Source organism: Alosa sapidissima, chromosome 9 (genome assembly GCF_018492685.1).
Source record: "Alosa sapidissima isolate fAloSap1 chromosome 9, fAloSap1.pri, whole genome shotgun sequence".
NCBI classification, from domain to species: Eukaryota; Metazoa; Chordata; class Actinopteri; order Clupeiformes; family Clupeidae; genus Alosa; species Alosa sapidissima.
The window spans coordinates 18,579,701-18,607,295 of NC_055965.1; the positions used below are offsets into that span (position 1 = coordinate 18,579,701).

The window sequence follows — 27,595 nt, forward strand, 5'->3', positions numbered from 1 at the left end:
ACTGTGCTACTCTGAGAGCAGAAAAAGATATACGATGATATGACGATAACCATGTGCCACTATCTACGTTTTGACATTTTTGAGACATTTTTCCGGTTCCTTAGGCTACACGGGGTTACGCTCCCTGCCTAAGCGGAAGTGTTAAGACTACGTGGGGAAGAAAGGTTGGTCCGATATGTGTTTGAAAAATCGTATTATTGCCGGTGGGTCAATGTTTTAGAAACCGACCATTCATGAGTGCTCGGATCCGTTCCCCACCCCTTTAGGCAAATGTCGGCACACCGTGCGCACCGGGGAGAATAAATGGGAGGGACGGCGCGAGATCTGTAATGCTGCGCCGGTCGCGGGTGTATCTCCGGCAGGTGGTGAATCTGATGGCCCGGAGACCCGATCTGTTGTGTGGAGCCATCCTGCTAAGCGTCCTCCTCATACTAGCGGTCAAATTTACTTGCAGGTGAGTTGATGCGCTTTCGCTATGTCCACTCTGACCCGAAGCGCTCCGGAATTAGGGTATTTTTTGTCATAAAACTGGCTTTAGAGTGACGTGACACCTTTAGCCCCTCTCTCTCTCCAGACCCAACGTCACGTATCAGGCTAATCTCTGTGCAGCGGAGCAGCTTGCAATCAAGACATTGTTTATGAGTGGGTTATTAGCAGTTCGCTCCTAAGTCGTTGAGAGTGTTCATTTGATAGGAATTTGTCCATGCCTCCCCCTTTACGACATCTAACTAGCTATCTTTGCTAGCTGATGTTTGCCTGCTGTCAGTCGACATATCCGTGATAACTGACGTGTCATATTGGTAAACAATGCTGAACAGGCGCACATATTAGTCGAAGACCAGCCATGGAATGTTGTGCTGCAAAGTTAGGCTACGGACATTGGTCAACCATACGGTTTATGGATTTAAGTTTGCCGGATATTTGAATCTAGGCTAGTTGTTCCAAAAGCTGTTCACAGCAAGTTAAAAAGTCATTAAAAGTTGACTACACTCTGCCCTGATAGAGAATCGGCCCTGAAGGCTAGGGAGGAGGACGAGTTATTTTCAGCTTCTTAGACATTTCTATCCAATCTCGTCTCCATAATCTCATGATTTCGACCCTGAAGAAGGATTTGCGGTTCTTCACGGTACATTTGTAAGGAACTTTAGACTTCTGCAGACCAATGCATTAACCAACAATGGGGGTGCATCTCTGCATTCTGAAAGATGAATCGTCAAGTTCAACCGTGAGGAAGTTTCCCCCGGAGATTCTGAGTTGAACTAAAGTCTGGTTGAACTCGCTTCAGCAAAAATTCAGATATGCACATTTAGGATTTATTTATTGGTGCACACAATGCGAGACACGCTGAAACACTGGCAAACACGCAGTCGAAGGAGCTGGACTTCTACTGTATTTAGGGCATGCCCCCCTTTTCTGCAAATTTCAGTTTGCAGTCAGCAGCATATACCTCCCTGAGTCTTTTTTTCTATACTCTGTCTTGCTCTTCCTTCCCTTCCCTCCTCATCTCCCCCCTTCATCTCTTTGTGTTGCTCTCTCCTTCCTTCATACCCAACCTCCATACACTCCTTTCTTTTCTCTTTGTCTGTCCATCGCTATACACCTCCCTCATCCACCCCTGTCTCTCTATCCTCTGTCTCCCACGTCCCCACTGCCTTCTGTATCCCTCTTTGATAGTGGTACTCCATGCCTCTCTGGGCCTTTTCATTCTGTGTTATTTTCCCTCCCTCTCTCTCTTTCTCCCTCACCACCCCATCCCTTCTTTCTACACACTGTCTCTTCCTTTCTCTTCACCCCTCTCTTTCTTCTTCCCACCCTCTCTTTCTCTGTCCCTCTCTTTCTATCTCTCCACCCCCCTCTGTGTACTCTCTCTTTCTCTTTCTCTCTGGTCACTTTGGATTTGTAATAAAATTCACTGTAAGTCGCTTTGGATAAAGGCATCAGCTACATGAGTGAATTTAATGAATAAATATGAAATGTAGCCTGTGAAGAAGTCTTTGCCCTCAGTCATACCCTCCCTAACATTAACATTATGCTATTGATTCAGTTTTTTTTTAGTTTTTTTAAACAAACTTCAGGTACCTCAGACCTTGACCCTTGGGGATCAGTAAAGTATCTACTGTATCTATCTATCTATCTATCTATCTATCTATCTAGGTTTGTTCCTCCCTCCACAACATTATTACTTAAAACTTGCATTATTTATTGCTGCAAGAGAAGAGAAGCCAAAACCCATGATGTAACAATACATCCTTTAACAATTTCCACTGACAGTAAATGGATCTTGGGGGGACACTGTGCCACAAGCCACTGGCCACCACGTGGGCACTTTTAATCCGACCCACGGTCATTTCATGATCCCGTTCCATTTCCTTCTCTCTCCTACTCACTTCCTGTCACTCCTCACTGTCAAAAACCTAAACAGGTCGTCAAATGTAAAGTCTCAATTGTAATTGCGAGTGGCCCTGGAAAAGGCTAATTGGCTTGCAACTTCGAGCAGGAGCAGGGGCGTAAATAGCAGTGAAATTAAACCTAAATTGGTGCAATAAACTCTTTACCAAATCGTTTCATAAGTCGTCTCTTAAATGAAGGATTTAAATACAGATGTTTACTCAATTCCAAAGAAATACACGTCCATGCCGGATTAGCGATTGTATTTGCATGCCCATGTTTTAGGGACATTGGAAATGGGCTTCAATGGCCTCTTGGCCAGACGGACCTGCAGAACAAATCCCAAATTTGCCAAAGGTTCGTATGGGTATTCCCAGGCTACCTCCTCACCGGCCAAAAGCTCAAAAGATAATACACTTTAAGAAAGAAAAAAAATACGAAACAATAATGTTCCTCTTGTCCCCTTCCAGCCGGGCGAAGAATGTGGTGGCCCAGGCTCCGGCGCCGGTGCGGTTCTTCGCGGCGGACGCCCCGGTGGTGGACCTGTACCTGGGCCAGCTGGAGCAGGTGGAGCGACTGAGGGCGCTGGCCGAGGTCTCGCTGGTCTTCTTCTACGCGCCCTGGTGCGCGCACTCTGTGGCCGCCCGCGACCAGCTGCAGCACGTGGCCCAACGCCTCGGCCACGAGGTGAGCCGACAGAGCGTGTGTGAGTGCGTGCGTGTGCGCGTGCGTGCGTATGTGTGTGTGTGTGTGCGCGTGCGTGCGTGCGTGCGTGCCTCTGTCTCTGTCTCAACGTCTGCATCTGTGTGCCTGTGTGTGTGTTTGTAGGCCTGTGTGTGTGTGTGTGTGTGTGTTTGGGGGGGGTTGACCCTCAGGGGATATATAAGCATATTTGTGTGCTTATTCAGGTGCTTTATTTTAGTACTGTGTGTGTTTGTGCAGTGCTGTGTGTGTGTTTGTGCAGTGCTGTGTGTGTGTGTGCAGTGCTGTGTGTGTGTGTGTGTGTGCAGTGCTGTGTGTGTGTGTGTGTGTGTGTGTGTGCAGTGCTGTGTGTGTTTGTGCAGTGCTGTGTGTGTGTGTGCAGTGCTGTGTGTGTTTGTGCAGTGGTGTGTATATTTGTGCAGTGGTGTGCATGAGTATGTTGTGTGTAGCGGGGTGATGCAATATGTGTGCTAATGTGCATGGTGATTGCTAAGATAAGTAAGAGTAGGTTGTGTGTAGTTGTGTGTGTGTGTGTGTCTGTCTCTCTCTCTCTCTCTCTCTCTCTCTCTCTCTCTCTCTCTCTCTCTCTGTGTGTGTAAATGATTGATGGTGCGATTTGTGCTTATTGGTACCTGCAGGCTGTTCCTTCTCTGTGCCCTTTAATGGCTGTCTGGGTGGTTATCCTTTGTTGCCTGCCTCTTTTGAGGTCTGTTTGTCTAGTGAAACATTAGACAGCTCTACATTTGTATAGGCCCATTTGTCTCTGTGTGCTGTTTGTCAAGTCAAGTCAACTTTATTTCTATAGCACATTTAAAAACAACTGAGTTGAACCAAAGTGCTTACAAACAAACATAAAACAATGACAATGGTACAACAACAATATAACATGGGGGGATAATAAATAAATAATTGAAATAATACACAAATTGGTCAAAAATAAAATAAAGAATAAAGAGTGTGTGTGTGTGTGGGGGGGGGGGGGGGTATTAAGGTAGATTAAAAGCTTGGGAGAAAATGAAAGTCTTTAAGTTAGACTTAAAGCAGTCAATGGTTGGAGAGGACTTAATATGTACAGGTAGACTATTCCAGAGTTGGGGGGCAACAACAGAGAAGGCTCTATCACCCTTAGTCTTAAGGCGTGTTTTGGGGATATAGAGAAGATTCTGAGATGAAGACCTAAGTGATCTTGGAGTGCTGTAAGGAATTAGTAGGTCACCTATGTAACTAGGTGCCAAACCACTGAGGGCTTTGAAGACAAAAAGTAAAATTTTAAACTTAACTCTGTGCTCCACAGGTAACCAGTGCAGCTTAGCCAACACAGGAGTTATATGCTCACGTTTCTTAGAGCCACTTAATAATCTAGCTGCTGCATTTTGAACTAGCTGAAGTCTGTTGAGAGTGGAGTGGGTCAGGCCTGCATATAATGAATTACAATAATCTAGTCTAGATGTTATGAAAGCATGTATAAGAGTTTCAAGATCGGAGAAGGACAAAAAGGGCTTCAGTTTTGCAATGGTTCTTAACTGGAAAAAGCTGCCTTTGACCACACTATTTATTTGCTTATTAAAATTTAAAGAGGAGTCAATGAAAACCCCAAGATTCTTTACTTCCCTGTGGCAGTTTGCAGAGAGAGGTCCTAGTGCATTTTTCAAGATAGAAACATCACTTGGAGGGCCAAAAATAATTATATCAGTTTTACTTTCGTTCAGTTGAAGAAAATTTCTTGCCATCCAGCATTTGATGTCACTGAGACAGTTAAAAATATTCTCCAAAGAACAAATGCCATTAGTGTTAACAGGCAGGTAAAACTGAGTGTCATCTGCATAGCAGTGATACTGAATGTTATACTTTTTAAAAATTGAGCCAAAAATTGAGTTTGTGTGTGAAGGTGTTGAATGTAGTGGAGTATTTGCTTACGCCTTTGGGTACAGTCTCTTCGTACATTAGCTTGACACAAAGGGATGTCAGCGATGGATAAGTTGTATTCGTTCAGCTGGAAGTTTAGAAGAACAGCCTATACAAGGTGTGTGTTTGTCTGTGTCTGTGTGTGTGTGTCTCCGTGTCTGTGATTGAGTTTGAGTGTGCAGTCTTTGCACTCAAATATTTATTGGATTTAGCACATCTGTGTGTGTGTGGTAGGTGCTTGTTAGGGCTGGGATAAACGATTATTTTTTAAACGATTAATCTAGCGATTATTTTTTCAATGCATCAATTAATCTAACGATTCATTTTGTCAGTCCGATTCGATTTTGATTCGATTCGATTATCGATTATCTCCCCATTAATTCCCTAATAGCAACTTATACATGTTTATTTACATATCTGAATGAAAAAACATGAATTCTTTAACATTGCAATATACGTTAATTGCTTTTAAGATTACAAAATAAAAGACTATACAAGTGCAAAGTAATGCATTCTTAGTCAGAGGTAGCATTCAATAAAGTTCAGAAGTGTATGTCTAATTGAGTGCCTATCATTTTAAGACGTTCGTGTGGGAATTCTTGCAATTAACATTAACACAGTTAAAAGGCTGCTGATGTGTGGATGCAATTCATAAGTAGTTAGTTCAAATAACGGTTCGTACTTCTCCTTTGGACAAACACTTTTAAGTCTTGGAAAACACTTTTCCATTTACATCGGGATTTTGCAAACATTCAGAGTCAATAAAATGAGCCCTGCATGAATAACGAATACAAGCAGCTGCAAGTAAGCATGCTAAACTTGACATCCAAACAGTATTCTAACATTAGCTTTGAGATACTGCTTGATTGCATACTGTAACTTAACTTAGTTTAGTCTCCTCAATGTACTATGTTGTGATAAGACCTTAGCAGAGTTTACTTTAACTTTAATGCAGCAGTTTTGAACAAATTTGCGCAGCATGGTCACGATGCTAAGCGGATTTAATAGCAATTTAGCTCACTGTGTTCTATGCAGTGCTTCTATGTGGCAACAACAATCCTTCAACAATCGTGAATATTTTGTTAAATGCACATGCGAGGAAAGGCTGTGTGAGTAAAAAGTGCAGCTCAATGAAATTATTTTATCTTATCTTTAATTTAAATAGTAGGCCTACAACATAGAACATCAACGTGTTGTGGCCGGTTTTGATTTCGTGGTGCCCAGCCACAGATTAGCCAACTGTATGGAAAACACTGAAGGTGTAAGATTAAAAATATTTAGCAGCACACGTTATGCTTGACTATGGAAGCCCGTTTGCGCCACATACAAAAACAATCTGATCTATGATATCTCATTATTGTGAGATACTATCTCGTTATTCTGACATAGTATCTCGTTATTGTGAGATAGTATCTCATTATTCTGACATAGTATCTCATACTATGTCAGAATAATGAGATACTATGTCAGAATAATGAGATACTATCTCATAATAACGAGATACTATCTCACAATAACGAGATACTATGTCAGAATAATGAGATACTATCTCACAAAAACGAGATACTATGTCAGAATAATGAGATACTATCTCACAATAACAAGATACTATGTCAGAATAATGAGATACTATCTCACAATAACGAGATAGTATCTTGTTATTGTGAATTCTTATTCACAATAACGAGAATTCACAATAACGAGATAGTATCTGAGATACTATGTCAGAATATAAAGTTATTTACTTAGAACCACTGTATTGAGAGTGTTGTCAGAACCGTGATGTTTACCAACACGTAATGTTCAGAAACTAATGTCATTTGGTGATGTTTATCAGCATTTTTCGTTTCCTTAATCAGTAGTTCAGGCGCCTCGAACAAACTCCAGAGCTAATGTTAGCCTGCTCCTGCTGCATGGGGTAGGCTAGTGTAGGTTTGCTAACGCGCATAATGTGTAGACTTGACGGAAACTGTATATACATTTCATATAGTCACAATGGGGTAATGATGTTAAAAACCCCTGTGCTGTTCCTGCAATGTCACAAAATCATTCAAATGTAGGCTAGGTTGACGTTGTGTTGCCTTCAGCCTATGAGGTGATGTTAGCAGTATCATGGCATGGACAATAAAGGTCAGAAATCGGTGGACAACACTCAATACAGTGGTTCTGAGTAAATAACTTACATTAAGAATGGCAAAATGTGCACCCCATCTGCTCATCAACTGTGGCATGCGTGCGTGGGCAGCGAAACTGAAATTAATATGCTGCCTAATCCTGGTCTATGAACGAGATAGTATCTCATTATTATGAGATAGTATCTCATTATTATGAGATAGTATCTCGTTATTGTGAGATAGTATCTCGTTATTGTGAGATACTATGTCAGAATAACGAGATACTATCTCACAATAATGAGATATCATAGATCAGATTTTTTTTGTATGTGGCGCAAACGGGCTTCCATACTTGACGAATCGACGCTCATATTTTGCGTCAACGTATTTTTTGCGTCGATGTCATCGATTACGTTGACGCGTTGTCTTAGCCCTAGTGCTTGTATGTATGTGGTTTTGCACCTGCTCCTCCATTGTTGAGTGAGTGCAAAAACTCCTTATTATGGTCAAGTGAAACCTTTCATTTTCCCACTAGCCTCCCCAGCGCTGTGGGATTGATGAGTAAACCAGGTGCACTGGTCACCACTCGTCATTGTGACAGTTTGTGTTGTTGTTTGAGTAGTTGTTGTTGTTTGTTGTTTGTGGTGTTGTTGACGGCAACGGGGCCTCTTGGCTGTGCAGGTGCTGTTTGTGGCAGTGAACTGCTGGTGGAACCAGGGGAAGTGCCGGCGACAGAAGAACTTCTACCAGTACCCCGTCATCCACATCTACTACAGAAGGTACCGGAAACAATGTTGCCGCCAATGGACTGACTGTATGACTGACTGACTGACTGACTCCTCACTGTTTGTAGATGACTCCTGATGTAGATATGAATATATGAACGATTCTGAGTTTGTGTTTGGTATGGTGAGGTTAACAGCACCCTGGAGACTGAGCATTGTCTGTTCTGGTTAAAGTATAAGTCGAAGTATAGGATTAATGTTGAATTGAAACAACTCGAAGCTTTATTGGCATGGCCATTCAAATAAAAACAGTTTTGCAAATATCAAAACATGTCAAATAACGTCCCTCCCTCTCCCTCTCCCTCTCTCTCTCTCTCAGGTTTGGGCCCATTGAGTATAAGGGTCCCTTCACTGCGCTCTATGTGGAGCGCTTTATCCAGAAGGTTGTGACCCCTCTCACGTATCTCCCGTCCAGGGACATCCTCGAGGACTTCCTCTCCTACCATGAGGTAACGCTACTGCCCCCCTGGTTCATCATTCCTGTCCTACCATGAGGTAACGCTACTGCCCCCCTACCGTGAGGTAACGCTACTGCCCCCCTGGTTCATCATTCATCACAATCACCAGCCCTAGTGGTGGCAGCTTCTGTGGATGGCATACTGTTATTGGTGAAAAAAATGTAGGCGATTCAGATGCAGTTTCTTTTTTTGTTTTACATTATTAGTTTGACATCCTGTTGGTAAAGTTGGTCTTGAACATAACCATAGTTTGATTGATTAGGTCTTTCCTCTGGGTTAACTGGCCTCTTTAATGCCTGGTTTAGTCTCAATTCAATTCTAATTCTATTGATATAGTCTGTGAAAGAATGGCAGTTTGTATGCTTGGTGCTGTTGAAAGAGGTTTTTTCTTCAGGTCAGTCGGCAGAGACATACTTTTTTTAGGTCAATGAGCATCATACGTAGTGATGTGCATCATACAGTTGTATGATGTTCCAGGCTTTTTGAAGCTCAGGACCAATCATACCTTTTTGCATTTGTCTGTCTCTTGCTTTCTCTCTCTCTCTCTCTCTCTCTCTTTCTCTCTCTTTCTCTGTGTGTGTGTGTGCATGCTTGCACGCTTGTGTGTAAAATAAGGCATTTTGTGACGTTCCGTAGTCTTTCCTGAGCTGACACTGTGGCTCGTACATGTTTGGACAGGTGACCTTTTCATTAGAATTTTTCTGATTTCAAAACAAGCGTCGGCACTGAGAAATGACACCCCCTCACGTCTCGTGTTGAGATGCTGTGAAAAGTGTCACAACACATGAGGCTGCCCTATATCAGGGCGCTTTTAGGGACGCAGTGAAAATAGAATCCCCAGCTCCACTTAGCTTCATCACTTCATGCATGGAACCGTGATATTACGTACTGTGATGTAGATCAGTGGTTCTTAAACTTTTTGTCTGGCGACCCCACAAAAAAGTATGGTGAGGTCTGGCGACCCCACTTTCCCCAAACCCATTCAAAGTCCTTACTCAAATACCCCCTCAAACGTTAACAACTAAATCAAGCAAAAACTAGAAAGCAAAGTCATTTGTTTTATTTACTCGATATGAACAAGAACCGAGAAAACCAAACAATCACGATTAAACAAGTGTAGGCTGCTGCCATATCAGATCAGAGCGCTATGTGCGTAGCGCGTGCGCACACAAGCACGCACACACACATACACATGCAGCATTAGGCCTACAACGTTACATTAATTATATTTATGGCGATAACAATATTTTTTTATTTCCCTTTTCTGGTTTACTATCTTTAACAATTTCAATGGGAAGGGTGGGCATGCTTCCGTGAACATAGCAAGTTAATTCTAGGAGAAAGCTGCATACGGCGACACAGAGATTTTCGTTCACGGTGATGAGCCGACATCTGTATTTTGAGATGTCGTTTCATTTTTACAGGTTTTAAGCTCTCATTCACCAGAACATCGCCGCAAATCACACATTGTGGGTGGTCGAGGTATCTTTAACTTGGCAAGTGAATGCATATTTCAGAAATTCTTTCTGATAAAGCCGACGCGCCGTTTGTTCTTTTTTATTCTCACCGGCCTGTAGACTTGTCCCATCTGAGGATCACGGAGGAGTAGACGCACTGGTAGATGGCACTTCCGAGCTTTTGTTACATTTTTTAAGCAGCCACCTGTCCATTTTGGCTAGTAGGCTACCTATGTCTTTTGTTTTGTTTTACCTAAAATAGCGGGAACAAGTTGAGTTTGCATAGTGGGAGCAGATAGTTACATTGTTTCTATCAGCGGACCAGTTAGCCCATAGACTGAACCAGATCTCGTTGAAAAACGAAAACATTTCTCTCTCTTCTCTTAACTGCGTGTAAATAAGAAAAAGGCAGAAAAGGCCAATATTATTTTCCTTTGTTTCCCCTAATAATAATTTCAGACTGAATACAGAAAATAATTGGCGACCCCACGGAAGTTTTTGGCGACCCCTAGTTTGAGAATCACTGATGTAGATGGCTAGAAACACCATGACACGGAGTGCTTCTTTTGGAGTTTAACAAAGTACCAATGTTTTGTTTTGCTTTGGTTTTCAAACACTACATTTGCCTGGTCCATTTTGCTCGTTTTTATCCTTGATGTTTTGTAGATATATACTCTCAAAAATGCCTTAACCTGGAAACCTCTTAAAGATGACAGATTAGAGCTGCAACTAACTAATCATTTTCATAGTCGATTAATCTTAATCGATTAATCTTATCAAAATAGTTGATGATTAATTTAATAGTCAACAACTAATCGATTAATCATTGCAGCTCTAGTTTACATAGGAAGGGTTTGCAACGTTGGTCTGTCAAAAACATGCTCAGGTGCTATTTTACAAGCCCCTTTACAATCCTATAAGTAGGCCGTCTCTCTTTTTGCACTTTTTTTTCTAAAATCTCAGACCTTATAGAAAATCAGTGAGCATACTTTACAAACTGGTAGTGATTCGGTCATACTGAGAACATGGTTATCCTCCAACCTACAAAGTTTTTGCTGGCTATGAATAATATTTTGCTAAATATTAATGCCCAAACATGTCTTTCCAGGCTAAAACTGAGATGATATGATATACATAGGATTTGAAAAGAAATATTTAGCAGGCCTCGATTTTGGGACCCAATTAATGCTACAGACAAGAAGTCTGAGACGGTTCATCAGCAGCCGTATCTGGTTTGACGCGGAATTGCTCAACTGTGCTAACCTTGAATGTTTGTGTGGGTGTGCTTGGGTGCTTGAGCTGGGTGAAGTGGGTGAGTGTGCTGAAAACAATGGCATGACATGTCACCAAACTAGTTTGGCAGGTGTCCTGCCCCTTGGTTTGACCTGTCGGGGGAGTGACTACACCGTTGCCTTATCCCTCTAGATCAGTACTGTTGTGGCTCACAGGGGCGCTCCTGGTGAATTCCTGGGTTGATGTCTAAAAAAACACTTTTGCCGGCTCTGATTCAGCCCTGCACAGGATATTTTTAGGCATGTCTTTGCACTGTAATATAATTTAGGCCTAGTTGTGTACTATGCCCATTTCTTCTTCTTTTTCTAAATAAGAACACTAACAATAGCAAAATACTAACAATATAATATACATATCTGTAATACAATGTGAAAATAGTATTATTATGTTTTTCCAGTTGCTACTTTTCTAATTTGTGGACTATTTCATTAAGAATTTGAATTTGTGGATAACCACTACCCAAGTCCGTTGTGGCGTTGGTTCTACATGTAGCCAAACTGTCTCAGTTATTTGCCTAAATCCTCTTGCTTTCCTCTTCGCTGTCTGCCTCAGTGTAACACAGCAGTGCAATCCCTGCTGTTCAAACCTTTGCATGCTGCCCCATGCTGGCGAAACATAAGAGTAATTTGTGTGGCAGACACAGTGTGGGAACAAAAAGCTGTCTCCATAATCATTCTTCTATCTTTAGAGGGCGAAATATGCCCGTGTTGACAGTAGCAACAATGGGGCCTTTTAAAATGCCCAAGGGCGTTAGTTAAGTCTCTCATGACACCTGGCTTATAACAGCCTGGGGCTGCTGGGGATACATAGCCTTACAGGAAATTAAAATGAAATGACCTACTTTGAGGCATAGACAATTTTTAGTAGGATTTTTTAAGGTTGGTTGTGTAGGAAGGAAGAAAGAAAGAAAGAAAGAGTTATTAGCTATATAGTTATTAGAAAGTGTTATTACAAGTCTCATCACAAATTGATCAAATGAGAATTTCTAATGAAAATAAGTTATTGCTCAAAATGTGCACTTGAACTCTCTAGCTTGCATCTGAGCAATGAATTCAGTGATATCTGTGATTGTTGTGACCTGTTTACTACATATGAAGAGTTTGGTTCCAAAATGCTATATATCCGTTTTAAAAAAGTCATGCTATTTAATTGTGTATTTCAGGTAATATCAGTCAAATTTCAATTGTGTTGTTTTGATTGAGTAAAGATAAATCAAATAACAATACCATTATACAGTTCTACTGAAATTACTTGGAAAACTAAATGTATCATTAATTATTAATGAAAATTCATTAAAATGGTGATTATACAAACTCTTCATATGATCCTCTTTTATATGCTTGCACCTTGTTATGTAATGTACTCAAGCAGGAGTTATGGCACTGTTTTATTACTTTGTTCTCTAAAATATGTGTGTGTGTGTGTGTGTGTGTGTGTGTGTGTGTGTGTGTGTCCGTCCGTCCAGACAGGGGTGGTGGGGTTCTTCGAGTTCAACTCCTCCCCCCAGCCTCCAGGCTACATCACCTTCCTCTCCTCAGCCCTGCAAGCCCTCAAGAGAGGTGAGACCCCACTCATCAACCATACAACTACAGTATATCATAACCATAACCATGCATTAACAAGCCACTCATCAACCGTACAACTATATCATAACCATGCATTAACAAGCCACTCATCAACCGTACAACTATATCATAACCATAACCATGCATTAACAACCCACTCATCAACCGTACAACTATATCATAACCATAACCATGAATTAACAAGCCACTCATCAACCGTACAACTATATCATAACCATGCATTAACAACCCACTCATCAACCGTACAACTATATCATAACCATAACCATGCATTAACAACCCACTCATCAACCGTACAACTATATCATAACCATGCATTAACAACCCACTCATCAACCGTACAACTATATCATAACCATGCATTAACAAGCCACTCATCAACCGTACAACTATATCATAACCATAACCATGCATTAACAAGCCACTCATCAACCGTACAACTATATCATAACCATAACCATGCATTAACAAGCCACTCATCAACCATACAACTATATCATAACCATGCATTAACAACCCACTCCTCAACCGTACAACTATATCATAACCATGCATTAACAAGCCACTCATCAACCGTACAACTATATCATAACCATAACCATGCATTAACAAGCCACTCATCAACCGTACAACTATATCATAACCATAACCATGCAATAACAAGCCACTCCTCAACCGTACAACTATATCATAACCATAACCATGCATTAACAAGCCACTCATCAACCATACAACTATATCATAACCATGCATTAACAACCCACTCCTCAACCGTACAACTATATCATAACCATGCATTAACAAGCCACTCATCAACCGTACAACTATATCATAACCATAACCATGCATTAACAACCCACTCCTCAACCGTACAACTACAGTACGTATACCATAACCATGAATTAACAAGCCACTCATCAACCGTAAAACTATATCATAACCATGCATTAACAACCCACTCATCAACCGTACAACTATATCATAACCATGCATTAACTGCAGAATAACCAAACCAAAACTATACATTAGCCATATATCAACTATTGATTACCCATATTGTAACCATACATTAGTTATACCATAACCATAAATTAACCATAACCTAAGCATACATTAACTATAAAATAAATATACTATACTATTATGATACAACAACCAAACTATAACCATACATCAACCGCAGCATGATGCTGTTGCCCAGTAATGTTGAAGTGTAAATGTTTGTATGTTATATGTAAAGGAGTGAGCATAAAAACTCTACACATTACCTCATGTTCTGGCAGACCGATGCCATACCACCTGGTGCGGTCTTGATTGAAGGACGTGCCATGTTCTTGCAATTCTGGCAAATTCGATCTCGGGTCTCATCACGCTGTTCTCTCACTGGTCCAGATTTTCAGGGGGTGGTGCGTTTTGGCGTGGTGACCAATCGCAGGGTAGCAGAGGCCATCTCAGTCCAGGAGGATGAGACGGTCTACCTCCACAGACACTTCAACTCCTCCCTGGTGAGTTTCTCAATGCCACACTCAGTACTAATGTGCAAACACCAGTCAAGTAGTTCACAAGGTTACAGAGAGGATGACCGCACAAGCTGATAGTACAGTATTACTGCTGTCACTATGGTAACTGCAGTTACCATTACTCCTCTGTTCCTACGGTTACAATGAATACCACTGTTTTTATGATTGTCACCAATAGACTTGTTAAACCACTGTTACTACAATACCTATTGTGTTTATATTTATGTTTGTGTAGTAAACACCTTCACCCAAAGCAACTTAACAACATAGAATACCAATAACCAATAGAAGCACAATAGCTTGGATGATCTCCTCTGCCTCCTTCTCCTCTTTCATCTTTCTCTTCCTCCCTCCATTTCCTTCTCTCCTCCTCCTCTCCCCCCACCTCCCTCCTCCATCTCTTCCTCCCCTACATTTCCCTGTTTTCATCCTCTCCCTCCTCCTCCTCCTCCTCCTGTGTGCAGATCTTCCCACGTTGGGAGCGTAACTTCACAGCGGAGAACATCTGCAGCTGGGTGTTCCAGCACCGGGAGAGCCTGTTGCCCTGGGTGCCCCAGACCGGCGCCAAGAGCCGCAGCCTGGAGCAGGAGCTCCGCAAGGGCCCCGCGCTCCTCCTCTTCCTGCCACATGACCCGCTGGCAGCCAATCACCCGCTGCAGGAGCAGGTGAGGAGCCCGCCCACCTGCCGGCTACGGTGGTTTTGATTGGAGCTCGTCTGGATTGGGGATCGGTGGTTGTTTTAAAATGTTATACTTGTAGGGAGACATGCCCTGGGTGGGAAACGTCCATCCACTCCCTGCATAGTGTACAATAGAGAATAGCCACTATATATAGTAGTTATTCACTATGGTAGGGCTGCCACTAATAATTGTTTTCATAGTCAGTTAATCTGGTGTGTGTGTGTGTGTGTGTGTGTGTGTGTGTGTGTGTGTACAATAGAGAATAGCCACTATATATAGTAGTTATTCACTATGGTAGGGCTGCCACTAATGATTGTTTTCATAGCCGATGACTAATCTGATTGTTTGTGTGTTTTATTTTCTTCTCCCAGATTGCGGAGATTGCCGTGCGCTATCACTCGTGTCCAGAGGATCTGATCTCACAGTACACTAAGGGCGGCGTCGGGGTCTCCCGCGTCCCGGTAGGTCCGCTCTGCTGCAACACCCTGGTGCTGCCCGGCTGGAGCTCAGTGTCCGGTTCTGCCCAGAACGTCTGCGAGCTCTGCCTGAACCGCTCCGTCGGACCTGCTGCGGTGGCCTCGGCGAACCCGGCATCCCCAGACGGGGGCAGAAACGGGATCGTTGACCGCGGCGGTGACCGTGGCGCTCGTGGTTCCCACCGCTGCTCTGTGCTCGAGCTGGAGGCGGTGCTGGAGTCCTACCTGCGGCACCTGTCCGTCTCGGGCGGGCGCCTCACCCCCCACGCTCACACCCACACGCCGCCCGCTCTGCTCGCCCCCACCTGCAGCAACGTCCGCAACACCTACAACCCCTTCAGCCACTACAGTGCCTGCTGTGGCCCCCTGCTGGCCAAGACGGGAAACCGCACCCGTGCCTCTTCAGACGAGTCGCAGGAGTCGCGGGTCTCCCCGAGCGAGCCCGCCAACGCCTCCGCGACAGCGGCCGCGGACGACTGCCCGTTGGGCGACGGGATCGCGGGGCTCCGCTGTCGGACGAACAAGACGCTGCGGTTCTACCTGCTGGACTCGCACCTGCACTGGGAGCTCGCCACCCGGCTCGGAGCGCCAGGGAACCGGAACAACAGCGATCGCACTTTCGCTGCGATTGTGGACCTCCAAGACGAGACTCACTATGTTCTGGATCACAGAGGACGCCTAATGGACACACTAGGTACAACAGCACACAGTAGGATGAGAAGTTGTGGGTTCAATTCCCGGCTTCCACCGTTGTGCCCTTGAGCGAGGCACTTAACCCAGAGTTGGTCAGGGGACAATGGTACACAAGAGCCATTAGTCTTAAAATAGTGTGTGGGAGCGGAGAAGTAAAAAAAAAAAACACATGAAAAAGAGTACGGCATTTTCTGATTAGTCTGTTACAAAAAAAGTGTAAATATTACAATATTAAATTGGTCTGTTAAGAAAAAAAACATAAATATTAAAACTAAGAAACATTGAGTGTTTTTCAGCAATGTTGCTGGCTAATGTTTTTGAGTATTATTGTTCTGGAACGTTCCCATTGATACTGGGCAACAATTATTTTAATCATCAGTAAGCAAATTGTCATGATCATTCAATTGGAGCACACGGAACCGGTTATGTAGTTGCTCACCCACATTATTCAAAAACTTGGCGTATGTGTCATCATCACAATGCCCATTCTTCAAAAACTTGCTCCATGTATCATCACAACGGAATCGAAACTGAAATCATGCAATGCCATTCCATTCATCCATCTATACAGCCTTTTGTTGTCAGGGCAATTACAGTCATAGATAGCAGGCTTTATCATTCAGTTGGTTGGTTTATCATTCAGATGCTTTAGTTGGTTTCATGGAATGATCTAGTTCCTAGTGTTCTTTAAGGGAGGGAGAATGACCTCATATGACCTTGTCTTCCTACTGTAGAACCCTTCATCCAGAACTTCAGCACACCTCATAGCCATTTAAAGAGGCATCTAGTCGGCGACAAAAGACCTCAACCCCCACAATCCTTCATTCAGGAAGTGACAACAGACACCTTCCTGGACATTGTTATGGACCCCAAAAGGGTAAGGACTGATTCAATTAATTTCAGTTAGTTGTCAAAGCTGGATTACATGCAATAATGTAAAGCCATTTTTGATTATTTAGGTGAATGATTTTGTTATTGTATGACAGTTTATCAGTGTTATTTCAGATGTAAATATTGGCTTAGTGTACAAACAAACACTGCCTGATGATATATGTGTTGACGGACGACCCCCTATAAAAACTAATACACCCAAGGAGTTCCTTGTAATATGCTGCTTTATTTTAGAAGACACATTTTACACGAGTGTCTTTGTCAAAGTTATGTACAAACCGCACCAGAGTGTAAACTTACTCAAACCCCCCCACCCCTCTCTCCCCCTGCATCTCTCTCATCCCTTCCTTCCTTCCTTCCCTCTATCTTTCTCCTCTCCTCCCCCATCTCTCTTCTCTTCCCTCTCTTCCCCTCCCTCCCTCTCTCCCTCCCTCCTCCTCTCTCCCTCCTTCCCTCTCTTCTCCTCCCTCCATCTCTCTCTGTCCTCTCCTCCCTCCATTCCTCTCTCTCCTCCAGGACGTGCTGCTCCTGTACTACACTAACTGGTGCGGCTTCTGCTCCGTGTTGAACCATGTCCTCCTCCAGCTGGCCCGCCTCCTCCAGAGCAACCGCAGGTTCACCGTGGCCAGGTGAGTCTCATGGGAGATGGGAGACATTTAGTCAATATGTTATGGATACACTGGGTCTAAAGTATGTATATCAAGCACTGTTATTGGTGAAAGGTTGCCATAGTATGCATTATTGTTCAAAACTGACTCAATAAAGATTTATTTTTTTGACGCAAAATGTGCCCTAAATTATAGAATGACCCTATTATTGTTGTTGTTATTATTACTATTATTATAAGGCTTATTTAGGCTTAATTTAGGCTTTTCAACTATTGTTTTTCGACTTTTATTGAAAGGAGAAATCCAGCGAACTTTCACATAGATCTCTGAAGAAAAAAAACAAAATTGGTTTTACCTAGCTCGAGTTGCTACAGCCAGCAGCTAACGCAGCCAGGCAGCTACAGCACTACACTCTGGGGGCATGTACATGGAAGCTCACAGACTTTAACTTGGGCTAGGTAAAACCAATTGTTTTATTTATTTATTTTTTTTTCATACTGTCAATACTCGGTGACCTCGAGAAGCGGAGATCTATGTGAAAACTCGCCGGATTTTTTCTTTTAACTAATAATGTAGTGTTTATATAGTGCATGTTCCAAGCCTTTTATTGGCCTGACTTTGCACTAGTATTTTATTGACTGTCTATGCACAATTTCAACCAAATTTTGCTGCTCTTATTTTTTTCATTATTATATGTGCCCTCTTATTTACTTACTTTTTTGTTTACTTGAATGTTATGTTTGTCTGTGGACTTAAATTGGTAAAATATGTCTTGTCTTCACCGTGGGATAGTGAGAAACGTAATTTCGATCTCTTTGTATGTCTGGAACATGTGAAGAAATTGACAATAAAGCTGACTTTGACTTTGATGTCACTTTGGACATAAATGCCTGCCAAACATAACATAGCATGAAACATGGGAAACACAGTTGAGGTTCAAAAGGACAGAGACGATAGAGGGTAGTGAGGTGCTTGTAAATTGTTCCTGTCTAGTGAGGAAGAAGCTGTGATAGATAGATAGATAGATAAATTGATTGATTGATTGATTGATTGATTGATTCTTCCCAAGGGAAATTTTAGGCATCCAGTAGCTTATACAACCATAACACAACAAACAAAACACACATACAGTACACGCATATATCTTACATACATAAAAATCACTCGCAAAAATGTAAAAATTTAAAGAGCATGTGTAGTAGATCAGGTGCGCATCACCTAGCAGGCCCTCTCCTCTGGGCTCATTTATGAGAGACAAATCAGTAGCAGTGATTTCTGCAATCATTTTGGGATTTTCTTTTTATTACATATCTCTGATGAAGAGCTATATGGTTAGACGGTGGAATGAGTGTGTGGGTGGCAGTCAGAGAACAGTCTAATGCTTCAGATACAAGGATACAAGGATACAAGGAAGTTTATTGTCACATGCATATAGTTACTGGAAGTAAGAAATGCAGTGAAATTATGTCTGGTGTCAGCCTATTTGTGCATTTATGGGGGGGGGGGGGGGGGGTAAAAAGTGCAGTAGAAGAGGGGTTTAGTAGATTAAGTGGCAAGGGCTGCATAAGAAAGGTGGGGGAGGATTGGGATTGGGGGGGGGGCACCAACAAGGAGCACCCAAGAGCAACAGGGGCAAGGAAAAACTCCCTTACCAAGAAAGAAACCTTGGGCAGATCCACGGCTCAAGGGCCTAACCCAACTGCCAGGGGTCTTGGTGTGTGTGTTGGGGGGATGACAAGGGAGATGGGATAGTGTGCTGTGTATGTGGGGAGAGGGCAGTGTGCAATATGTGTGTTGGAGAAGCTTCCTCATGAGTCAATGTATATACATGTATGTAGGGGGGGGGGCAGTGTACTGCAAGTGTATGTATGATGTATGTGAGTGATGACAGTGAAGATGTGTGTGTGGGCGGGAGGGGAGTGGAGCAGTGACTGTGAGATTCTGCACTGCCCACCTAGAGTGGCCACTTTGCTATTGTGCGACTCTGTAATAATATGCATTGTGACAAGTGAGTCAGCGCTGTTTGTTTCATGTGCTTGCGGTTGCCAGGGTGAACGTTGCCAGTAACGATCTGCCCTGGGAATTCATGGTGGACCACTTCCCTTCCATTCTGCTCTTCCCTAGACACAGGTACAGGTGTGTGTGTGTGTGTGTGTGTGTGTGTGTGTGTGTGTGTGTGTGTGTGTGTGTGTGTGTGTGTGTGTGTGGTGTGTGTGTGGGGGGGGGGGGGAACAGATGTACTGTATGTTCTAAGGTAAAACAGAAAGCAGCCTCTCACATGAAACCATAGTAAAACTCCTTCATGATGACAGATTTAATGGAGAGGCAATGTTCAGAAATGATTATTTCTCTCTCTTTCTCTCTCCCTCTCCCTCTGCCTCTCTCTCACTCTCCCTCTCTCTCTCACTCTCCCTTCCTCTCTCTCCCCACACACACACACACACACACACACACGTGAATGTTCTCTCTCCTCAGTATTACTTTGAAGGGGTTCTGAAGTTATATAGACATCTTATATGTCTTCCTTACTTGCTCATATCTCCGTTTCTCTCCCACCAGGAAGCAGTTGAGTGTGAAGTTCGCCGACGACGTGCGCTTCACGCTCCCCAACCTGCTCCGTTTCGTCCTGACGCACACCACCGATGAACCCCACCCTGTGGAACCCTCCTCCTCTTCCTCTTCCTCCTCCTCATCTTCCTCTTCTTCCTCCTCTTCATCCTCGGCAGCCCGCTCCCTCCTGGAGGCGCAGGTGCGGGCCCTCCGCGGCGAGGTGCGGGTTCTCCACCGGGCGCACGGGCGTCTCTCGCGGCAGCTGGCGGGCGTGTGGCGGGAGCGCCGCGCGCTGGCGTTCCAGGCCCGGGCGCTGGCGGCCGAGAACGGCGAGCTGCGTCGGCGCGGCGACGAGCTGGAGGAGCGCCGGCGGGAGAAGAGCCGCGAGCTGGCCGACGCCGTGGGGCGCCTGCGCGAGCTGGCCGACGCCTCGCGAGGCCTGCTGGCCGAGAACACCGTGCTCAAGGTGCTCCTCGCTGCCCTGAGGGAGCGCGGAGGAGGAGGAGGAGGAGAGGGAGGAGACGAAGAGGAGGGAGCAGTAGGAGGAGGAGGAGGAGGAGGAGACGAAGAGGAGGGAGCAGTAGAAGGAGGAGGAGACGACCGGAGAGAGACCGATCAGGAAGGAGGAAGAGGAGGTGAGGCGGGCAACCGTGAGGTCTCATGATGAAGAGGAGGATGATGATGATTATGATGAGAGGGAAGAGGAAGAGGAAGGAACAGATGCGTGGGCTCTGATGGAGTGAGTCAACACTGCTGTGGCCGCCGCTGCAGCTGTAGCTGTCGGCGCTAACCACTGGTCTAGACGAAAAGCAAAGACGAGCCAACGAAGAGCAAATGCAGGCGAAGAAAAGAGGAGATACTTTGCCACCCTGTGGAAGACCAGGGTACTACATCAGCTCAGCCATTGAGGCCCAGATTGAGTTGACGGGGGTCTGGGCACAAACCCAGAGACTGTATGAGGCAGCAACAAATCACATCCTTAAAGACCACTTTAAAAAAATGTTTTGCTTTGAAGTAGCTGTTGATCACGTGTAATCGGTGGGCTTCTGCTCCATGGCCTTAAACTCAGGAGTAGATGGAGCAGTCTGTCTGTCTGTCTGTCTGTCTGTCTGTCTGTGGAATCAGTTATCACCTGGACACACACGGGCCCCTCAGATCCTGCGGTCCCAGGACATTGAGGCATCATCACCTGAACCTGTACATGGTTCTGAGGAGAGAGGGTTCTAAAAGTAGATGGATTGGACACGATGCGGTTCCTCCGACCCACCCCCCAATAGATAACAATAACAAAATTAGGACTCATCCAAAATATTTTTTTAGCTTCAAACATTGAGGCTATATTTCCATATGTATGAAGGGGATGTAATTGATTGTTTCTTAGTGATGGCAACACTTTTTTTTTTTTCTTTTTTTTTTTTCTTAATCTTTTTCGGTTTGCCAGATTATATTGTTGTTGCAGTGTTTGTCATAAAAAAGTTTTCTATTTTTACACGGATCCTCGAATCACAAAAATAAGAGAAGAGAGCATCTATTCTTATGTACGTATTCAGGTATGAAAAGCAAACTGCTGCATCTGTTTACATGAGCGTGTGATGTACAGATTTCTACTGATTAAAGTTAATTTAACTTAAACCATCGGCCTCTCTCTCTCTCTCTGCTTGATCTCATTGGAGACAGGAGGGTGCACATACTGTATGTAGTTTCACAGGGCTTATTTTCTTAACAAATCAAATATTAACAGGCTTCTCACTAAAAGTTACAGCTCACAATTCGGGTTCAATAGATTTTTGTATAACTCCTATCTGACCGCTCTGTGTGTGTGTGTGTGCCCATTTAAAAATTAAACAAAAAAACTCAGATGCTCATTTACAGTCCTGGTTCAGTAAATGAGAGAGAAAGACTCCTGCTCCTCCCAAGCTCTTCACTATTCCAAGCAATCCACAAACAAACCTGCATTAAGCACTGTGCCTTTCATGTGCATCAAAAGACATGGGGGAGGGGGGGGGGTATTCCAAGTAGGTTTAGTGACAAACCTGGTTAAGTTAACTCAGAGTAAGTGGTAAACCTCCTACAACAAGAGCCCTATGGCATTGTTTTGTTAGGAGAATGAATCCATACAGCTCTGTCTGTAGGAGGTTTACCACTTACTCTGGTTTGTCACTAAACCATGTACTTGGAATACCCCCCTGGAGATGAGACAATTCCTTGTCTTGTTTCTAGCCTGTAACAGCATGACCAGTAGATGGTGCATATAACACAGTGAAAGGCCTTTGATGCAGGAAGTTGATTTACACACAACTGAATCTGATCTGTAGTCTGTGACAACCAAAGTCCCTCTCAGGAGTATCCACAGAGGAATGTCATGGTAGCAAGACTATATCTTTGGAAATCACATACATTTACTTTTTCTGACAGCATGCGGCAGACAGGTTGGGGCAATTTTGTCATGTTTTTTTCCCCAATGTCCAGTAGTGAACATCTGACACAATGCACTCAAAATTATCATGAAAGCAAGCTGTGAGACCTTCATCTTCATCTCATTCATCTTAGGGCTACTAACCTCATCCTAAAGGCTTCCTGAACACAGCTGTAAATTCTGGTGTGTTGTTGTAAAATTCCTACTTGCTACTGTAAAAGTGCATTACTGTATGTAAGTAGCTAAGTCAGACCCCATGATACTCCGGTGACACTCAGATTAACCCGACTCTCTTGTGACTGCTGCTAGCCTTTTTTATGTCTGCTTGGCGGCTGCCAAGAAGACCATGTGTGAAGAGCAGTGCACTGCAGAGTAATGAAATTTAGTTCAGGGACATGTGCAAGTTATTTCCCCATTCGCTTCCTTTTTATCCCCCAAATTCTTCCTAATTTAGACACAGCTGGAGCCTGTTCTCCTGGGAGCCCGCTGGTCTTGGGATATGTGGCTCATTTGGTTAGTGAAGTGACGACATGTCACTTTTAGCCAGCAGCCAGACCAATGGATACCTTGTCTTAGGTAGGTGCTACACATTGGTTGTGGTTAGTGAGGTCCCTCCTTCCCTGTGAAACGCTTTGAGTGACGAGAAAAGCGCTATATAAATGTAAGATGTTGTTTTTGTTGTTTAAGCAAAAGGTTGGTGTTTTTGAGGTTCTTTTATGCTGATGACGTGTGTTTCTTCAGTGGAAGATGAATCAAAGAGATTTTGTAGACCTTTGTAGACCTTGAAGACTACAAAACAAAGTCCGGCACTGTTATAAAATATATTGTATTTTCACATGTTGAAATGTTGTTATACAAGATATCTGAGGACCACTTGATAGAACCCTTAAAACACACTAGAACTAGTGTTTTATATGATAGCTGTGCCTTAACTAATTTAAAATTCACTAATTTAGCTATGCATTTGAAAATAAACAAATTAAGCTAGAAACTGTAACAACATGTAAATGAACAGATACACAAATAGTCATGTAGGCTATGGCTGAGGTTCAGGGCCCATTTATTAGGCCTACTGCTGACACAACAACCGAAGCTGTGAAGTAAACAAGCTCTGTTCTTGTTTACATGTGAGTCAAAAGAATAATTTAGGTATGCTGCTTACACATAACAAACAACCACCCCAAAATAACATCTTAGCCTGTTATAACCAGCAGAAATAAGCATAGCCCAACATCCCATTCAACTGTATAACAGGGCTGCACACGGACTGCTCTGCTGCTCTTCAGTGTCTGTTGAAGTGTGTGGATCTCGTGAGAGATGGCTGTGCGCTGCACATAGAGGACTCTTTCATTAAGAGTCAGAAGAGCAGAGCGGGACACGCTGGCAGAGATCCCGCCGCTCCACTTCCCGCCGCCGCGGCTGCTGACGACTGTCCAGTAGGGATGGGATGGACAGGGCTGGAACAAACACAAGCCTGTTATTCTCACGCGCCTCCTGGACTCTCCGCCTGACCGCCAGCTCTGTAAGTAGTCACAGTTCGTTTTCTCTGCTGTTAGCTAAAGTGCATTTTCATCAAAGTAAAACATTGTGTATTTATAGATGAATACATATTGAATATGTGCAGTGTTTTACTCAATATGGAAATGTTATTATACTATTTTATGTTCAGAAATATGTTTGTGGTCATACGGTTTTATTGGTTCTCTCTCTCATTGGCAACCACTGACTGTTGAAACCTTCAATCTGTATTACATGTCCCCAAACAATCTGGTTGTGCATTTTTACTCCGGTGACCGGTGTACCTCTGACTTGAAACATAGTGGTATATTAAGAGTGGTTCTGGAGTAAATGTTCATTGCATTTTCAGACTTTTCATCATTCTTTCTGGTTGCTCGGGGAGCCAAGCATTCAGTAGCCTACACATTATATTATTAGGCCTATACTCTACTATTGTACAATTGCATATTATCAGTAGTAAACTGTATTAATTAATTTTAAACATTTGTGAACTTGTGTCTGATGAAATGTCTACATTAATACTCTGTCTTTGCAGAGCTATGGCCAACACAGCAGGCCAAGTCCCTGTTGGTACGTAAAGATTCTATGTTTCTATGTTTCGATAAATGGAATATGGGGCAGCCATGGCCTACTGGTTAGCGTTTTGGACTTGTAATCGGAGGGTTGCCAGTTCAAGCCCCGACCAGTAGGAACGGCCGAAGTGCCCTTAATTGAGCAAGGCACCTAACCTCTCACTGCTCCCCGAGCGCCACTGTTGTAGCAGGCAGCTCACTGCTCTGGGATTAGTGTGTGCTTCACCTCACTGTGTGTTCACTGTGTGCTGAGTGTGTTTCACTAATTCAAGGATTGGGATAAATGCAGAGACCAAATTTCCCTCACGGGATCAAAAGATAGATATACTTATACTTACTTATACTTAACCTAAATGTTGCCCTGCGACCTTGTGTTTTGATCCAACAGCTGTTCAGAAGTCTTAACTTGATTAAGAATATCCATTTCAATTCACACAATACATTTGATGGAAACTCTCAGATGTTCATTTCTTCAAAGCGCTTATATGTGAATGAGCTGAATGGAAACCCAGCCATTGGCTATTAACTGCAATGATGACATATGACAGGCCATGACGTGCCATTAAAGTGATGAAGGGTTTTTGTGTTCACTCATTTTACTTAAATCCATTAGGATGCTGCATAATTAGTTTCTATTGCAGTGTAACAACATACACAGTTAGATACGCATTCATTTACATGTAGTCTAGATGCACATTTTCATTAGTATGTTCTCTGTGTATTGTATATTTTGGGGTGTTGGGAGTTTTTAGCATCGCTACCTGTTACCCCATCAGATTGAAACCATACCACTGAAACCACTGATGGAGACACTTTTTTTGTCTCTGAGTGGACTGTCCTTGTGTAAAACTTGACCATCCACCTGTTCCCCAGCCACCATTGGCCCATTCGGAGACAGCCCAGTGCAGGTGACGTGTCCGAGCTGCCACCAGACGTGCGTCACCAAGGTGGAGTTCTCCTCTGGCCTGATCACTTACCTGTTCTGTGGCGGACTCTTCATGTGCGGGTGAGCACAAAGATGTCCAGTCAAAAAAGGCAGAAAAAAACAAAACAAAAGTTCTTCAAAAGTGTTTTTGTTAAAGACATAATGCAAATGTGCAAATACAAATCTGTAAAGTTTCTCAACAAATGATGGACTTGAGTCAGAAAACATACCAAACCTGCCTTCCTTTTTTTTAACCCTGACACTCTTAAGAGGTACTGTACTGTACTGTACTGTGCTGTAATGACCTTTACCTCCTCTTGGAGATTAAATGTGCTTCTACCCCTCTACAAACTGAACTCTACAGCAGTGTGAGTGAGACCTCTCTCTCTCTCTCTCCTCTCTTCCAGGTTTGTCCTTGGTTGCTGTCTCATCCCTTTTTGTGTTGATCGCCTGAGAGATGCAAAACACACCTGTTCCAACTGCAAGGCTGTGCTTGGGGTCTACAAGCGTCTATAACCCAGTACATAGACACACACACACACACATACACACACAGACAGATTTTACCTGCAACTCTGTAAATTTAGATATACCGCATACCCAAATGAACGAATGTCCACCCAAATGAGTGACTTTACTTGAGGGTCTAAAACTTGACTTAAACCTGGACACCTACCCACAGTCATTCTCTCTCTTTCTATCTCTCTCTCCCTCACACACACACACACTCTTCCTTGTTGTATGTGCAGTCCCTCTATGCGTGCCTGTGCTCTGGGCCTGACTCCATGAGGCCATGCTGGGTTCTTAAATTGGTTCTGATTTCATTTGGGAGAACAGAGCGGTTCTGCAGTCAGGACGATGACCACACCCCTGACCTGGTCCCACAGTGCAGCTGTATTTGTTTGCTGTTCCCTGTTGCTATGCCGTTAACTCTGTCCCTCTCACACACACACTCACACATACACACACACACACACACACACACACACACACACACACACACACACACCGATGTGATATCTTATCCCTTAAACACACAACACAACAATAGGTCAGGTGAACTAATGGGAAAAACATGTTCTTCCATAATGGTCGCCGAGCAAAAAGTATAGTATGTACACCAGGTAGATCTCGACTCTTAAATGCTGACTGCTAAATGAAACCAAAAACATAATCTTGCCTCATGTCCACAATGACAAACAGCTGATTGGTAGTTGTTGTTTTGTTTGAATGGAAGTATTAAATCTGATTAGCACAAGTGTTCAGACTGGCTGTGATGTGTTTTTTTTCCATTTGAGACAGCAGAGCAGGACAAGACCCACAGAAGGCTGGAACAGAAGGCATACAAACAATTCTGATCATCACTGTACTGTTACTGTGGCTGTTTCTAAAGTCTGTTGGTCTCTGTCAATTTAAATCTTTACAAATTATGTCAGGCAACTTCCTCACCATGTAACCACGTGGACACCTGCAGTGAAGTAAATTTGAGCACTGCTCTCAATTGACAGTAGGCCTACGCCTTGTTGTACACTGGCAATAAAGAGTAATATTCTGCATCCTTTTTAACACTGTTGTTTATGTGAGCTTAAAAGTACAGTCCTTGAACATAGTGAAAGATTGTTGGTATTCGAGCTCAACAGCCAATTAAACTAGATGTACCGCATAGCGGTACAAAATATGAACACCGCCCAGTCCAGCACTTGTTTTCCACAAAAATAAGTCAAGCTGAAAGGCATATATAATTCTAACTGTCCCACTGAATTGCATTATGCACACTCAATTCTCACTGGTATCTGCTAGACAACAAGTACCAAAACATGATTACAACCCCACCCCCATCTTGCCTGTTCATAATTCTGAGAAATTTTTGAATTGTGTGCATGTGTGCGTGTACATGTTTATGTTTATGTGTGTGTGCGTGCATGTGCATGTGCTTGTGTGTTTGCCTGTTTATGTGCCTGTGTGTGTGTATGTGCATGCATGCGTATATATGTCTACTGTGTGAGTATGTGTCATACGTAGGATTACTGTGAATGTATGTGTGTGCGTGTGTATCTG

General features: G+C 43.3%; 2 protein-coding genes across 3 annotated transcripts; both read left to right on the top strand.

The window, feature by feature from the left end:
• The first annotated feature begins 125 nt into the window (after window positions 1-125).
• Window positions 126-21,738, top strand: txndc11 (thioredoxin domain containing 11). Of its 2 annotated transcripts, XM_042103596.1 has the most exons (13): window positions 126-454; window positions 2,674-2,745; window positions 2,859-3,075; window positions 7,791-7,888; window positions 8,214-8,343; window positions 12,568-12,661; window positions 14,081-14,193; window positions 14,673-14,873; window positions 15,260-16,058; window positions 16,792-16,934; window positions 17,465-17,577; window positions 19,606-19,686; window positions 20,116-21,738. In XM_042103596.1, exons 1-13 carry the CDS (start codon window positions 330-332, stop codon window positions 20,768-20,770), a joined length of 2,841 nt encoding a protein of 946 aa, XP_041959530.1. In that variant the 5' UTR covers window positions 126-329; the 3' UTR covers window positions 20,771-21,738. The 2 variants fall into 2 exon arrangements, with proteins under 2 accessions (XP_041959530.1, XP_041959531.1); XM_042103597.1 differs by lacking the exon at window positions 2,674-2,745 and having other exon boundaries at window positions 127-454.
• A 2,194-nt stretch (window positions 21,739-23,932) lies between these two features.
• On the top strand, window positions 23,933-26,799 carry LOC121718676 (lipopolysaccharide-induced tumor necrosis factor-alpha factor homolog). The gene is made up of 4 exons (XM_042103767.1): window positions 23,933-24,044; window positions 24,576-24,610; window positions 25,486-25,618; window positions 25,945-26,799. Exons 2-4 carry the CDS (start codon window positions 24,580-24,582, stop codon window positions 26,051-26,053), a joined length of 273 nt encoding a protein of 90 aa, XP_041959701.1. The 5' UTR covers window positions 23,933-24,044; window positions 24,576-24,579; the 3' UTR covers window positions 26,054-26,799.
• Window positions 26,800-27,595: the final 796 nt, after the last annotated feature.

What these genes read in the sequence shown, in the direction of transcription:
- LOC121718676 (XM_042103767.1), top strand. Translation starts at nt 24,580, where the DNA reads ATGGCCAACACAGCAGGCCAAGTCCCTGTTG. An exon ending in AGCAGGCCAAGTCCCTGTTG is followed by an intron (nt 24,611 to 25,485) that starts GTACGTAAAGAT and finishes CCTGTTCCCCAG; the next exon opens with CCACCATTGGCCCATTCGGA. An exon ending in GGCGGACTCTTCATGTGCGG is followed by an intron (nt 25,619 to 25,944) that starts GTGAGCACAAAG and finishes CCTCTCTTCCAG; the next exon opens with GTTTGTCCTTGGTTGCTGTC.
- txndc11 (XM_042103596.1), top strand. Translation starts at nt 330, where the DNA reads ATGCTGCGCCGGTCGCGGGTGTATCTCCGGCAGGTGGTGAATCTGATG. An exon ending in ATCACCCGCTGCAGGAGCAG is followed by an intron (nt 14,874 to 15,259) that starts GTGAGGAGCCCG and finishes TTCTTCTCCCAG; the next exon opens with ATTGCGGAGATTGCCGTGCG. An exon ending in ACGCCTAATGGACACACTAG is followed by an intron (nt 16,059 to 16,791) that starts GTACAACAGCAC and finishes TTCCTACTGTAG; the next exon opens with AACCCTTCATCCAGAACTTC.